The 14,924-nt window shown below is 44.8% G+C and overlaps 1 protein-coding gene across 1 annotated transcript; it reads left to right on the top strand.

The window, feature by feature from the left end:
• Positions 1–16: 16 nt before the first annotated feature.
• On the top strand, positions 17–13,319 carry SF3A1 (splicing factor 3a subunit 1). The gene is made up of 16 exons (XM_031592117.2): positions 17–176; positions 1,999–2,111; positions 3,770–3,974; positions 4,802–5,059; positions 5,496–5,570; positions 5,939–6,089; positions 6,542–6,735; positions 7,388–7,505; positions 7,622–7,807; positions 8,165–8,286; positions 8,447–8,689; positions 9,385–9,595; positions 10,353–10,507; positions 11,287–11,388; positions 11,606–11,677; positions 12,573–13,319. The coding sequence occupies exons 1-16, from the start codon at positions 111–113 to the stop codon at positions 12,672–12,674; spliced, it is 2,373 nt and encodes a 790-aa protein (XP_031447977.1). The 5' UTR covers positions 17–110; the 3' UTR covers positions 12,675–13,319.
• Positions 13,320–14,924: the final 1,605 nt, after the last annotated feature.

Genomic DNA, 14,924 nt, shown 5'->3' with positions numbered 1-14,924 from the left:
CACTGCGTCACTTCCGGCGCGCGTGCGCAGTTCGAAGCGCCCGGCTGCCATTTTGTCAGCGGCGCTGTCCCTTTCGTTGCGGCCTTTACTGAGCGATCCCGAGTAGCGCCATGCCGGCCGGGCCCGTGCAGGCCGGGCCTCCGGCGCAGCCAGCGCCTCCCGCGGAGAGCAAACCGGTAAGAGCTGCGCTGAGGGGAGGCTGGGAGGCTTCGGGCCTGCGCATGGCGCTGCGGGGTTGGCGAGGCCTGCAGCGGCGGCCTGGTCCCTGAGCACGGCGCTGCCCCTCGGCCTCCCGGCTGCCCGCAGCTCTGCGGCATCGCAGCGAGGCGACGCGGCGCTGAGTGACCAGACATCCCTGGGTCTTTTGCTGTTTGGAGGGAGTGGGAACGGATGCTGAAAGGGGTCGTTGTGTCTTTCTCTTAATTTGCTTCGTAGATCATTGAGATTGGCAAAAATCCCTTGGATCCCCAGGTCCAACCCCAGCCCACCCCCACCTGCCCACTGCCCACATCCCTCAGTGCCGCATCTCCACAGTTCTGGAACGCCTCCAGGGATGGTGATCCCAGCACTCCGCGGGCAGCTGTGCCACTGTTGCACCACTCATTTGAAGAAGAAATATTTCCTAATATCCAGCCTGATTAAAAGTTTATTTCTTGAAGCTTTCGCAGAATTAACAAGTGATAACAATCTACCAGGCTTTTAGTGATTATGAAGATGTCACATATGTCTGTTCTGTGAAAGCTGTGCTGTGAGGGAAGGGAGGCACCATCAGAATCCTGCAGAACTGCAGTTGGCTGCACTGAAAGGCAAAGCTGCCACCAGGGGAGGGCATTGAGGCTGTGGTTCAGGTCCTCCAACAACTGCAGAGAGGAAAACACCCTGCTGAGCTCTTCTCAGCTATGAAAAAGTCTTTGAAGCAGCCTTAGTAGGATGGGAAGCTGTGTGTTATTTAATGTTGGCTTGACTGCTTAGATTCCCATTTCTGGTAACCCTGCAGACCATTAGGAATCGTAGAATCATTAAGGTTGGAAACAACTACTGAGATCATCTAGTCCAACTGTCACATCACCCTGCTGTGCCCACTGACCACGTCCCTCTGTGCCACATCCACACGTTTCTTGAAAGCTTCCAGGGGCAGTGACTCCACCATTCCCTGGGCAGCTGTGCCAGTGCAGCACTGCTCTTTCTGAAAACAAATTTCTCCAGATATCCAACTTGCAATGCTCATAACTTCCAGAGCTGTCCAGCAGTGCTGAATTATTCCTAGGTGTGGTGTCATAGGCATGCTTTGCTACGTCTTGGCTCAGCATCTATAAACTTGCACTGGATTGAAGTTGAAAGAGCAGAAACGCTGGGAAGAGTTGTTTGGTTCCCATGGGACAGCCTTCCTGCTTGCCTCGCTGCAGCAGCCCCCGCAGCAGGTGCCCTTGACAGGCTGACAAACACCATCTCCCTGCCTGGGAAGCTGGGGAGTGCTGCTGCCTTGCAGGACTGCAGGTTCAGATTGTTAAAACATATCTTCATGCCAGGAAAATTCAGTGGTTTGGGGACTGAGGAGAACAGGCAGTTCTGTCCACTGCAGGAGTTGGTATTTGAAGTACTTAATTCTTACAGAGCACTCTTTCAGCATGGTATTTCAGAACAACTTACTAAGGTACCTTAGGACTGTTATTCCAGGTGCAGATGAGGAAATTTATAGAGGAAAGTGAATTTTACAACTCAACTCACTGAAAATAAACCCATTCTAAGTTTCAAGACTACCAGGCTGTGCTTTCACAATCTGATGCTGATGTATAATGTGAAATTTGAGATAATTTGTAGTTTCTTTTCTTGTTATCAGATTAGATTTAGACTGTTTGAATTTACTGTCTGGACTAGTTGCAAACACTGCAGAGTGAAAGGTATCTTCCAGAGATGATGGGGTGGTATTACAGGAATATTCTTGCTACTTAGGAGGTAACAGTACAGAAGACTGTAAGAAAAATGTTTTTATTGCAGCCAGAAGAGGAGCCAAAAGAGGAAGCAGCACCAGCCAAGCCTGTGGTGGGAATTATTTATCCTCCTCCTGAGGTCAGGAATATTGTTGACAAGACTGCCAGCTTCGTAGCCAGGTAAACAGCACGAGTGTTGTCTTGTCTTCTGTGGGATTTTTCTGCTTCTCACCTCCCAGTCCTACTGTCTGTTTGTCTCCAGAGGCTGAAACTGGTCACAGTCCCACAGCATTCCATAGAGGTTTCTAAGGATTGAATTTTTACCAGTGATATTGTAGAAAAGAGGCAGCGATTGTCTTCTTAGAGATATGACATGTGCTTTGCTAGAAAAGCTGTGGTAGTAAAGAAATTCTTTTTAAAATGACCTGAAGGACAAACAGAGTTCCAAGTGGAAAGGAAGCCTCGTTACTAGCACTTCACTGAATGACTGAGCCAACAGAAGTCATTAATTTATTTTCACTCTATTTTACAATGTGTAGGCAATTACCTCTCTTTTAAGGTATGCTGGATTCCTTGTTGAACCCCAAAGCTCAGTCCCATCCCTACAACTCCATAAAGTGTGCCAGCCTCTGGGGCACACTGATTCAGCTGTCTCTCCCCCTCTATAGCCAAGGGGATAGAAGTGCATGTTCCCAGGGAGAGGTCTAGGGTAGGCAAACTGCCTGTGATGTGCGTGGCATATTTTCCCTTATTGAGTGCAGCAGCAGGTTGATTATCACAAGTATAGATGTCACAGGTAGGGGAGAAGCCTGAAAGTTTGATACGTTTTACTCATTTGGGCTTTTTCCTCCTGTTATCAACATGCAAACACAAGCTGCTGGTGTTAGCCAGGCCATCTTCTTCTATGTTCTTAAAATACTGAAGTATTTCTGTCTGTCTTAATGCTACGTGGGGTATCGAGGGACTGGATCTTTCTGGCAGAGTACATACAGCACAGGAAATAAATTCCTCAGCTGGCTATGTGAATTCTGCTTGGCATCCAGGCAGGCTGGATGCTGTGTGCTTCCACATTGTTAGAATGGATCTGCTGGTTTAAGGCAATTACTAAATGATGGTCTGGTCAAAGACACTTGCTGTGTAACTGATCTCTAAAATGCTGCTGAGGAGCCTGAGCTTGCTTTGAAGATAAGGAAGGAACTTTGTTTATGCTCTGCTATTGTAGAGACATCCTCTTTTGGGAGAGACTTAGTGCCTAAACAAGGCCTGAGGGTATGAAGGGAAGCATGCTGCAGCAGGCTTTTAACTTTCTTAATCTCCCCTCAGAAAATAAGTAGCTGTTAACTTCAGGTGGGAGTAGAGGAGCTAGAACTGGCTCTCCTAAATGCAGCAATGGAGCTCTCCAGTGTGGTCCATCTCTGAGCAGGCTGATGATCACCTACCTTTTCCTTAGATGAACTTTCTTGAAATGAAACTAGTCTTAAAAACTTGGTAGTCTAGTAAGGAACTCATAAATATCTTCTATTAAATCATGTCATCCATCCAGTGATGATTGATTTGAATATAGCCAGTGGAACGGGAAGTTTTTAACTGTCCTAAGAAATATTAGCTGTGAAATGCTGAAGACTAAATTAGGTCATGTACACATAACTGGTATGTGTGTGACTGGCTGCTGTGTTGGGTATGAGTTACTTAGAGGTAGGGAGAGGTAAACTTTTTCCACACAGGAGAGAAACTTGTCTGCTGAGAGGCAGATGCATGAACACAGCTTGCTATGGAACAAACGGGCTTTTATGCTTGAGTTGATACCCATTATCTAAACTTATTTTTCCACACTGCAGAAATGGTCCAGAATTTGAAGCTCGAATTCGTCAGAATGAAATAAATAACCCTAAGTTCAATTTCTTGAATCCCAACGATCCTTACCATGCATACTACCGGCACAAAGTCAGCGAGTTCAAGGAGGGCAAAGCACAGGAGCCCTCAGCTGCTATTCCCAAGGTCATGCAACAGCAGCAAACTGCTCAGCAGCAGCTTCCACAGAAGGTAAGTGTTTCTTTTCACTTTGATTGCTTCTCACTAATTGTTTCTCATATCATGATGCTAGGCAGAATGATGAAAGCAGAAAGATAGTGTGAAGGAAGGACTTAATTTATCAATAGTTGCAATAGAGGACGACACACAGGCATGAAATTTAGCATGTGGGACTTTCTTTTGATGCAGATGTGCATCCCCTGGTTGCTGGTAACTAAAAAGTTGTGTGAAAGATCAATAAATTGTATTATTTGGTGCGTTTTGATTATATTTAGTTATGCATTGACTTGTATGGTACTTAAGACTTAGCGTTCACGTGGAGTGTATGAATTTAGGACTACCATGCACAATCCTTAAATATCCTTTGGAGTTCAATTCGGGCACGTTGCATACACTGTCTTAGAGATACACTTCTGTTTTGTTTTCTTGTTCTTTCCTGCCAGAAGAATCATCTTCTTGTGAAAATGTGTACAAAATGTTGCTAATCTTGCTTAGTTGTCTTCATAGATATTGGGTGGAAAAAGGATGCTGACTGAGCCTTTTACATGCTTTGCATGACCTTATGCTGTGTGGTATTGACTGAAGGACTGGTAATCGCTGGAGGATTGTAGTGAAGTCCTGATAGCTTGCAGTGTCATTAGCTGTGGGAACAGTGTTTGTTTTAAAGTATACCCAACCACAGAGATAAACCCAGCATTACTGCTTTTCTTCCAGTCCTTGTAGTTGCCAATGACTAACGTTGTTTTCCTTCAGTGGCTGAAGGGAAAATGAGCCCTCTTGAGTGTTCAGTACCAACTTCTTGATGGCAGTCACTGAGCAGTCTCCATTCTGCTCTGTAGGTGCAGGCCCAGGTGATCCAGGAGACGGTTGTTCCAAAAGAGCCACCTCCAGAGTTTGAGTTCATCGCAGATCCACCCTCGATTTCTGCCTTTGATTTGGATGTGGTGAAGCTGACAGCGCAGTTTGTGGCTCGGAACGGGAGGCAGTTCCTGACTCAGCTGATGCAGAAGGAACAGAGGAACTACCAGTTTGACTTCCTTCGCCCGCAGCACAGCCTCTTTAACTACTTCACAAAGCTGGTTGAACAGTACACAAAGGTACTCGTGGCAGTGCACCTGTCAAGTTGATTTCTTCAGCAGCACTCTTGATTTTGAAGACTACTGATGCCCTAAAAAAACAGCTGGGCTAGAAATACATACAGGTCTAGGAATCCATCCCTTAAAATTGCCCTTTAAAAAGGATGGATCTCTTGGAACTTGTTGGCAACATGCAGCACTGAACACTCTGGGTTGTTACTTAAGAATATCAAACACTAAAGCAATATAAATAAATTCAAGAAGTGGCATTTTTTAAAGTACTGAGTGTAGATAGAGCAAGAATGAGTAGTTTAACTGCAAGTATGATGATTGACTAGACTGGAGAGACAGGATATAGCCACAGAATTCTCTACTATTATTAACAATATGGAAAGAGAATAATTACTTTTAAGATTTTGGCAAAAAGTAGTCATGAACTGTCCTGAATGTGTTTCAGATCTTGATCCCACCAAAAGGCTTACTCATCAAACTCAAGAAGGAGGCTGAAAATCCCAAAGAAGTCCTAGATCAGGTATTACATGAATAACTCTCAAAATTCTGAAGCATTTCAGTTATGTGTTGAATTCTGTCTCTGCATACATCTAATTTGTTGTCTATGAATTCCTTGCTGTGAATCTTCAGCAGGACCTAATGTGTCATATCTGGCTTGGTCTTGACTCAAGAGGTCCACATTTCCAGCTTTAGAAAGCCACTTTATGAGGCTGGTGCAGTTCTCTTTCTACATAAATTACATTAATTTTTTTGCCCACCTGATCTCCAAAGCAGTCCTTGTATAAATATCTTGAAGAGGCTTTTAGGATAAATTTTAGACACTATAGAGATTATTGTTACGTATTTTTGGTGTGACATTTGGTGCTAACTCTGAGTCTGCCTGTACAGGTGTATTACAGAGTGGAGTGGGCAAAGTTCCAGGAGCGAGAGAGAAAGAAGGAAGAGGAAGAGAAGGAGAAGGAACGTGTTGCTTATGCTCAGATTGATTGGCATGACTTTGTGGTTGTGGAAACAGTGGACTTTCAGCCCAACGAGCAAGGTACTGAAGAGAGGCATTGTAGCCTCGTGAAACTGTACTTCCTCTGAGTACAGTGTTGGTTTTAGAAAGATGTGGGGTTTTACAGCTGTATAGCCTTCAAAATGAAAAGGAAAGCTTCTTAATGATGGGGTAGGGCTGGATTTTTTTTTTTTTTTTTGGAATCAAGTAGTGTTCTGTGGCAGTGTCTGCTTTTCTGTCTCAAAACAGGACAGCAAAACTTGTCCCGCTTTCTGGTGGTGCTTTCACCTTTAAGTAACTTCATCTCCAGGTGCTGTTATAATGTTGGTCATGATGGAGTTTAAAACAGAATGAGCATATACCTTAGCTTGCAGGAGCTTTTGTTACCCCTGTTTTATAGAAAAACTATTTCTCAAAAAACTGGTATTTCTTTCTTCCCATTGCCCAATCAAATGGGATCAAGAAACAGGAGCTGTGTTTTTTTTGCACTGTAGGGAATTTCCCACCTCCCACCACTCCAGAAGAGCTGGGAGCTCGAATCCTCATCCAGGAGCGCTATGAGAAGTTTGGGGAAAGTGAGGAGGTAGAGATGGAGGTGGAGTCAGATGAAGAAGATGAGAAACAAGAGAAAACAGATGAGCCTTCGACTCAACTGGATCAAGACACACAGGTGCAGGATATGGATGAGGTAGGTAGCCAACAGAATTGGCATTATTCTTGCCCTGTGAGATTTGCTTGGGGTTTATTATGGTCTTCATTGTAGTACATTTCTCAGTATATTGAGAGAATGAGATTTCCTTTCTTCTGATTGAATTTCAAAATGACTTGTTTCTGCTGAAATATTGGATTATGGTATATTTAATATTTTCCATGGTGATACAATTTACAAGAGAAATCTGGGAATTCAGTCACTCAGTGAATTGATATGAATTTATTTCTGTCATCCAGTCTTCTGAACTTTTCTCACACACTAGGGTCTGGAATGTTGAAAAGATGACTCATTTTAGACTCTTCCTTTTAACCACTGCATATAAGCAGTTTTTCTGTTAGCAAGAAACAAGATCATCAAGGCTAACCGTAAGCCCTGGCTTGCCATGCTGCGGTAATGTGGAAGCTGAGGCTTACTTGCTTCCTTTTTTGGGTCTGCTTAGTTTTTGAATTCGTGATTACCCAAAGGAACCACTGTAGTAGAGGTGTCGAGAGGCAAAATAGCTCAGTTACTTTGAAGGTGCATAATCAGTCCTTGTAGTTTTGCATAGGATTTTTTATGCCTCTCTAAAGTCTTTTGTGGGAGTATTTGACTACTGGAGCATGGTTTTGATTTTCTTTCTTTAAATCAGGGCTCAGATGATGAAGATGAAAGTCAGAAAGTTCCTCCTCCTCCAGAAACTCCGATGCCACCACCTCTTCCTCCCACACCAGATCAGGTCATTGTACGGAAAGACTATGATCCCAAAGGTAAATCAAGCTGGCAAAGATCAGCTGTATTTCTTAATGAATAATCACAAAGCTGTTTGTTTCTAGGCTGCATCCTCTGGTGGTCTGCTTTTAACAGTGTGGTTTTGTTCTTCCAGCTTCAAAACCGTTGCCGCCTGCCCCAGCTCCAGATGAGTATCTTGTTTCCCCCATCACTGGGGAGAAAATTCCTGCCAGTAAAATGCAAGAGCACATGAGGATTGGTCTGCTGGATCCTCGATGGCTGGAGCAGCGCGATCGCTCTATCCGTGAAAAACAGAGCGATGATGAAGTCTATGCCCCAGGTCAGCTTGTGCATCTGACAAGGCTTGCAAGTTCCTCTTCCTAAATTCCTTCTGTGAACATTTTGGCGTGTCTCTGCTTCCCCAAGTTCCTGCTGATAGGGACTATCTTAAATGTAGCTTTCTGTCTTATGTCCTTAGTATACTGATTACACTGATACTTTTGTTGCTAGTACATTGAAGCCCTTCTGCAAAGATAAAGGCAGAGAGCATTAGCTGCTGCTGGCCAGTCCTCAGTTGCAGTCTCTTTCTGAAAAGAGCAGCTCTAGGCCATTAGGTAGCAAGTAGTATTAAAGATCATTTAATCAAGGATCAAGTCTCTTTTTATCACTTAATGGAAGAATTTTTTCTTGCTTGCAGGTTTGGATATCGAAAGCAGCTTGAAGCAGCTGGCAGAGCGCCGTACCGATATCTTTGGTGTGGAAGAAACTGCCATTGGTAAGAAGATTGGTGAAGAGGAAATTCAGAAACCAGAGGAAAAGGTAGAGTGGAAACTGCTTTAATAGGTTCTTGTAGTACTGTGAAGGCTCAGGATTCTTTTTGACCTTGTTACTGGTGTAAAACTGCTGTTCTGATCTGTCTGTAGTTCTTAGCATAGTCTGCTCAGGCTGGGGTTGTTCTGATATCTTTTTATCCTGACAGGTGACCTGGGATGGCCACTCAGGCAGCATGGCCCGTACACAACAGGCTGCTCAGGCCAATATTACTCTTCAAGAGCAAATTGAAGCTATCCATAAGGCCAAGGGACTGGTGCCAGAAGATGACAGCAAGGAGAAGATTGGTCCCAGCAAACCCAATGAAATGCCCCAGCCACCCCCTCCTTCGTCAGCATCGAATCCCCCTCCGAGTGCTCAGCCTATCACTTCTGTGCCTCGTCCACCCACAGTAAGTGCTGGGGCTTCCATAAGTAAAGCAGCTGTGACCATGGATAATTGGAAGGGAATCCTGACAAAGATCCAGGGTTATAGCAGGGCACTGGCTAGAAACAGATTTTGAGAGAAGTTAGCATTCCAAACTGCTTTTAAGCCTTCAGAACATCCCTATTGAACTTGCAGTTAAAAACTGAAAATAAGATATAGGTGGAGTTTTTAATCCTTAGCTGTATCAAGAAGACTCAATGGGTTGCACAGGGGAAGAGCCTGGGTGGTGACACTTTGGGGGGGAAAGTATGGCTAACAAATGAATGGGTTGGGACCTCTTTTTTTTTTAAACATATAAATAAGACATGATGTGGAAAAACTAAGAAGTGGCAAGTAAGAAATGTTCACAGATGACTCTCTGCCATGTTCTCCTGGAGTAAGGGGTTTGCTTACTGCTTCTCTAAGGTCTCCACATGTCTCACAGTTCCTGAGTGGTGAGGGAAGGAAGAACTGCTTGATGTGTTAATGAGGTTCTGTGCCTGTTTGCAGGAAGCTGGGACTGCCATACGGTGGGCTTGTTAAGGCTCCCAGCAGGTCTTTGCCTAGCAGAAATCCTCACTGTGTTGCCCTGGTGATTTTAATTTAATCAGAACTGTGGGCAGCACTGGGATGCTCATTCCTGCATGCACCTGCTAAGAAAAAATGACCTTCTCTCTGCAGATGCCTCCTCCTGTTCGTGCTGCTGTTGTTTCTGCAGTTCCTGTCATGCCTCGTCCCCCGATGACCTCCGTGGTCCGTTTACCTCCAGGGTCTGTCATAGCCACCCCCATGCCACCAATAATCCACACCCCACGAATCAATGTTGTCCCCATGCCACCATCTGCTCCTCCCATCATGAGCCCTCGCCCACCTCCCATGATAGTACCAACAGGTCAGTGACTTCAGCTTTTTCCAGTTAATTGTCAGTTGATTCCTGTCTAGTGTGGGTTTGAGGCTTGATTCCTTTTTCCCTCTTTGTAATAATGATGTATAATTGGCACTGAAAAAGTATAAATCTCTTCTTTAAGGATATTTTTTTAATGTTTAGTGTGACTTAAATGGTAGTCTGGCTTCTGGGATCAAGTCATCTGCTCCAGCATGGGAGTTCTGTCTCGGTGGGATGCTTTATCTTAGTGTCCCTGAGAGCCTGACTGGGTGAACACTACAAATTCATGCAACTTTCCAAGTGGATCTGCCAACACCTTGCTGAGTGTTACAGTTTGTTAGGGAAGTTGCAGCTGCCAGAGGAAAAGCTGTTATCTGGCTCTGGCTCTGTTCCTTGTAGTGGCTTCATAGCATTGTGGTGGTTTTAAATTAAGAAGCACAACATAAAAACACTTCTGTCTTGGTTTTTTTTTTCCTTTTCCTTTTTATTTAAATTGAGGTGCTGGCACTGCTCTACACTAAATTCAGAGCATTTTCTTTTTTGCAAGATCTGCAGGAAGCTCCCATTCTGCTTGTTGTTTTTTCCTGGACTCTTTCCCATTGTGGAAGATATGATGTTTGAAGTTGGCTATATTAACTTCTTGCATGAATGGTGGCATTAATTTTCAGTCTTTATTAGTCTGCTAAAAGAACTCGTGTAAAGGAGTATCTGCTGTATTCTCAGTGGATGACTGTGTGTTGTGCTTTCCCTCATCCCATTCCAGCATTTGTTCCAGCACCTCCCGTGGCTCCAGTTCCTTCCCCAGCACCAATGCCTCCTGTTCACCCACCACCACCTATGGAGGATGAGCCAGTTTCAAAGAAACTGAAGAGTGAGGACAGCTTGATTCCAGAGGAGGAGTTTCTGCGCAGGAACAAGGTAAGTGTGTGAACTCTCTGCTTGTTGAGAACTGGAGTCCTGGCCCTGCTGGGCTGTTCAGCCCCCTGTGCTCAGAGGGGTTGTAAAGTCCATTGAGAACACAGAGGGGAGCTGATGTGTAAGTATTTCAAAAGAAAGTAACTTCCTACTGTCCTACCTGAGTAAACTGAACCTCCCTGTATTTTACTAGAAGGAGCAATGTAATGCTGCACACAGATGGTGCTCTTCTGTAATTAAGGACAGTGAGATGTAGGGTTATAGTAATGTAAAGAAGAGATAATGCTGATAAGCTTTTAAGTAGAGGACTGCTAAGCTAGAGGTGCAAGGAGATTTAATATATCAGTGTCAGCATGGTAGTATGGCAATGTCAGATCTTCCATAACATGATTGAAATGTTAGACTGAATTCCTTTCTGAGTAATGGCATCGTGTTGGGTTGGGACTTAAGCCCTTTAGGAAGGGAGTGCTGTTCTCCTGGACATTGTTTGCATCATGAAGCCATTTCTTTAATACTATATATGTTCACTCCAAAATACTCTATCTGTGATGCATGGTGAGTAGCCCACAAAAAGAGAGACTAATGGGAGAAATCCAAGTTAAGGTTTTGTTATGGTAACAGTGAAATGACTTTCTCAGCATTGAGACAAATAACATTTCTGTATTCACTAGGAATTCAAGGTATGTGATTAGTATTGGGAAGGTCTATAAATGCTTTGTCTGTTGCTCTTATCACAGTCCTGAGACTCCTTGCCTGTGAGACCTTATCATTATTTCCCTTAGGGCCCAGTCACAGTCAAAGTCCAGGTCCCCAACATGCAGGACAAGACTGAATGGAAGCTGAATGGCCAAGTGCTGGTGTTCACTCTGCCACTTTCAGACCAGGTATGTAGCTTATTAACTCAGCCTTTGCCCCTTCCTTTGTTCTTGTGGAGTGTTTTCATGCTGAGAGTAGTGGTTGACCTGCATGACAGGAGCTGTAAAATTCTGGATGTTTCCCACACTGTAGTTTCTTGCCAGGCAGGGTTGTGTGGTAGAGGTCTTGATGTTGGCCTTCTGTATAGAAGGAAAAGATCTGAACAAGGTTTTTGTTTTTTCCTAGGTGTCTGTTATAAAGGTTAAGATCCATGAGGCCACAGGGATGCCAGCTGGGAAACAGAAGCTGCAGTATGAGGTGGGTATAAGCTCTGCAACGTTGTTTGTATTACAGTGCTTTCTCACACTAAAATGGACTTTGTTTAAAGAAAAGGTTGTACCACTAAGATACAGGAAAGAGCAGAGGGAATGGATTTTTTTGCCTGTGCAGCACACTGTTACATTACTGTGCACTGTTGGTGCAGGACAGGCTTCTAATAGTGGCATCAGTACAACTTCACTTTGTCACTGTTGAAGATGAGGTCTCAATGCTTGATGGCATTCTCTGAAATTCAGCCTATTTTTTGGAAGGACTTCTTGGTTGGAGTTTGTTTGCTTTTAAATGCAGCAGCTTACTCTTGTTTTGTAATGAGCTCGAGAGGTGAGCAGCAGTACGTTGAAACCCTGGAAGCTCTGAAACAGTGAAGGGAGGCAATTTCTTGAGTCTGGTGCTTTTATATAGGCACTGCTCCTTTTTAGTAACTTGTTTTCAGTCATGCATGTGCACAGCTCAACCTGCTGCCTAAGCAGTGAACTTTGAGCTCTTACCTCCTTTGGAATTAGTCTATGGGCAGATAATGTTAACCCTTAGCAAGAAGTAAAGCTTAACTAATTTTGTAAAGAACAAAAAAGGGGAGGAGGGGATCTAAATAGCTTCATTTGTGACTGATTTTATTTGTCTGTTTGTAGAGAGCAATTGTGTATCATCTGGCTATGCTCTTCTGTAATCCCCAGCATACCTACCTCTTCCAGTGCCAGTTTTGAGACACTGGGATCTCTCCAGGTGTTTTCAAAGCCTGCAGCACTCTTGTCATCACCCTGTTTTGAGAGTAGTGTTAGGAGGGCTTTGTCTACCTGTGGCTTTGTGGGAATGGATCGTTAACGTTTCTACTGTGACTGTCTTTTTTTTTTTTTTTTTTTTGTCTTCCCCACAGGGCATCTTCATCAAGGATTCAAATTCCCTGGCTTATTACAACATGACAAGTGGCTCTCTGATTCACCTGGCACTCAAAGAAAGAGGAGGCAGAAAGAAATAGGAGCTCTGGAGTCCAGAGATGTAACAGGGCTGCTTTACCACTTGTGTAACCCCAGCCATTCAAATCCTCCAGCCTCTTAGGGGCTGTGTGACAAGCTGTAGACTGCCTACCAATGCTAGATTAGAAGGGGAGACAATGAACCCATACCTGTGGCTGATAAGAGGGGGAAGCTGAACGAGCCCTGAAAGCTGTGTACATGTAGTGAGCTAGTATGTAGTTGCAGTCTGTTAGTGATCAGTGCTTAGCTAGAATGATGTCCAGGTTTGCTGTCTCTACAGTGAATTTCCTAGTGAAGCAACATTGAGGTCATGCCCAGCTTAGTCTAGATCCATCTTTATTTGAGGGATTTTCTGACCAAGAACATCATCTGTCTGACTACAGTATTTGCTGCTTCACTTAACCTTTTTTTTCCCTAATTGAAAATTTATTTCTTTATATACTTAGTAAGCTCTTTGTTCTTTCTGTCTCATATCTATCTGCAAGAGCCTCTTGCACTGACCCTGACTTGGAGTTTTATCCTCTCAGTATGAGTGTGCATGGCTCTCCATTGTGATAAAGGAGATCTGGGGCTGCATGCTAAGCAGCTTCATGCTTGTTCTGTACAGCCTGTGATTTGTTTTAATAAACATGCATCTCAGTGCAGGATCCTGTTTGTGGCAGCTCTCATTCTTTGGGATTTAGGCTTTTTGGGTGGACTTCGTTCACCCTGGTCTTAAATATGTTATGGGGAAATGCTGGCTTTCATAATCAAAGGTTTATTCTAGGAAATGCTTGCATTTCATACAATAGGCTGCAAGAAAAGGATTTTGTTAATTTCCTTAGTGCTACAGTTATTCCTGAGCATAACACAGCTGTGTGTTGCAATGTCTGTGTCCATGTATGGGTGTAGAGAGAAGATTTTGAGCCTAAACCTAATCAGTGAGAACTCTCTTGGAAATTGTGTCTTATCCTTTCTGTCCTGCAGTTAGCATCTCTTGGTCCTGGGGAGCTATAGGTCCAGAAAATAGATCAGAGCTGTACTGCAGTTTGATACACACAGCACAAACACAGTGAGGCTGAGTTAAGCTACACGTAGGCGACCAAAGAAGGTTGGTTGTCTGTTGCTGCCCCTGTCACAGCAGCCCTGTGATTTGGGCACCTCTGCTCTTTTGGGACAATCCGAAACCATGGGTTGTTTTTTTTTTGGGGGGGGAAGGGGTGTGGAGAGAGGTGTTCTTTTTATTGGAGGTGCTCAGGCATTACAGGAATATCCTGTTTACCTTACTTTGTGCTCAGGGGAGAGGGTGATGAAGCAGGAGGGAAGAGACAACATCCCACACCCCGCTCAGTGCTCCCTGCTTCCAGGCAGCTGAGGAAGCACGGTGCTGTCAGAGGTGCCTGGCACCAGCCCAACACAGGTGGCTGTGGTTCTGCTCCCAGCTGACAGCTGCCCACATGTCCACACCAACACAGCCTGCTCCTCTCGGTGCTGCAGGATGCTGAATTACCACCGGCACAAGTCAGGAGGCTGTTGGGGTGGGAGGTGGATGTGCTGCTGCCCTGCAGGAAGGCGTGCTGTAAGTACTTTTCTTTTGCACTTCAAAGCTAGACAATAGTTGGGTAGGGTCCTTAAGAGAAAACTAAGAGAAAACTTAACTGGGGCGATGCAGCTTGGAGTCATTGCAGCACAAAGGTTTGCTGAAAGCAGCGTGCACACAACTAACTAGTGAGTTTCCCACAGCTGCTAGAAACTGCAAAGAAAGCTTCAAAATGGAGAAGTCTCATTTCTGCATCCTGCACAGGACCCGAGCATCATGGGACTGCATTTAAGGTCACCCAGCTCTTCTCTCTCTGGCAATTGGTGCCAACGGCGTTGTGCAAGAGCCTGCTCCTCCCGTGCCGTGCTTTCCTCGATGGCTGGGCTGCATACTGCTGCTCGGCTGACATTCCCAGCCTCCAGCAGCACCAAGCCCCGTTTACGAGCCTGGCAGGGCTGTGCTTCGGCAGGAAAACCCGCCGCAGGCTCTGTGCTGAAGCGCTGGAAATAGCTCACGTGGAGCCCTGCCAGCAGCGAGCCAATCTAAATAGTACAGATAAACGTTGTAGCAGACTGTCCGTGTGTATCTTGCCTACAAAACAACTGCTATCACAGCCTGCCACTTCGGTGGGAAGGACCTGCGGTGCAGCATGCCAGAAAAATCTGGAAAGGGGTCGATGTGCTGAGCTGTGTGCTGGGTTCTTTGGTGATTTGTCCCCCTCTGTGAAGGGTCC

This window comes from Phasianus colchicus, chromosome 18 (assembly GCF_987193195.1).
Source record: "Phasianus colchicus chromosome 18, bPhaCol1.hap1.1, whole genome shotgun sequence".
Classification (NCBI taxonomy): domain Eukaryota; kingdom Metazoa; phylum Chordata; class Aves; order Galliformes; family Phasianidae; genus Phasianus; species Phasianus colchicus.
Note: the sequence above shows the minus strand (reverse complement) of the source record. Positions and strands in the feature narration are given on the sequence as shown.

Excerpts from the sequence above, each read along its gene's own strand:
- SF3A1 (XM_031592117.2), top strand. The coding sequence starts at position 111 with ATGCCGGCCGGGCCCGTGCAGGCCGGGCCTCCGGCGCAGCCAGCGCCT. Across the intron at positions 5,060-5,495 it reads TGGTTGAACAGTACACAAAG|ATCTTGATCCCACCAAAAGG; the intron begins GTACTCGTGGCA and ends AATGTGTTTCAG. Across the intron at positions 10,508-11,286 it reads AGTTTCTGCGCAGGAACAAG|GGCCCAGTCACAGTCAAAGT; the intron begins GTAAGTGTGTGA and ends TATTTCCCTTAG.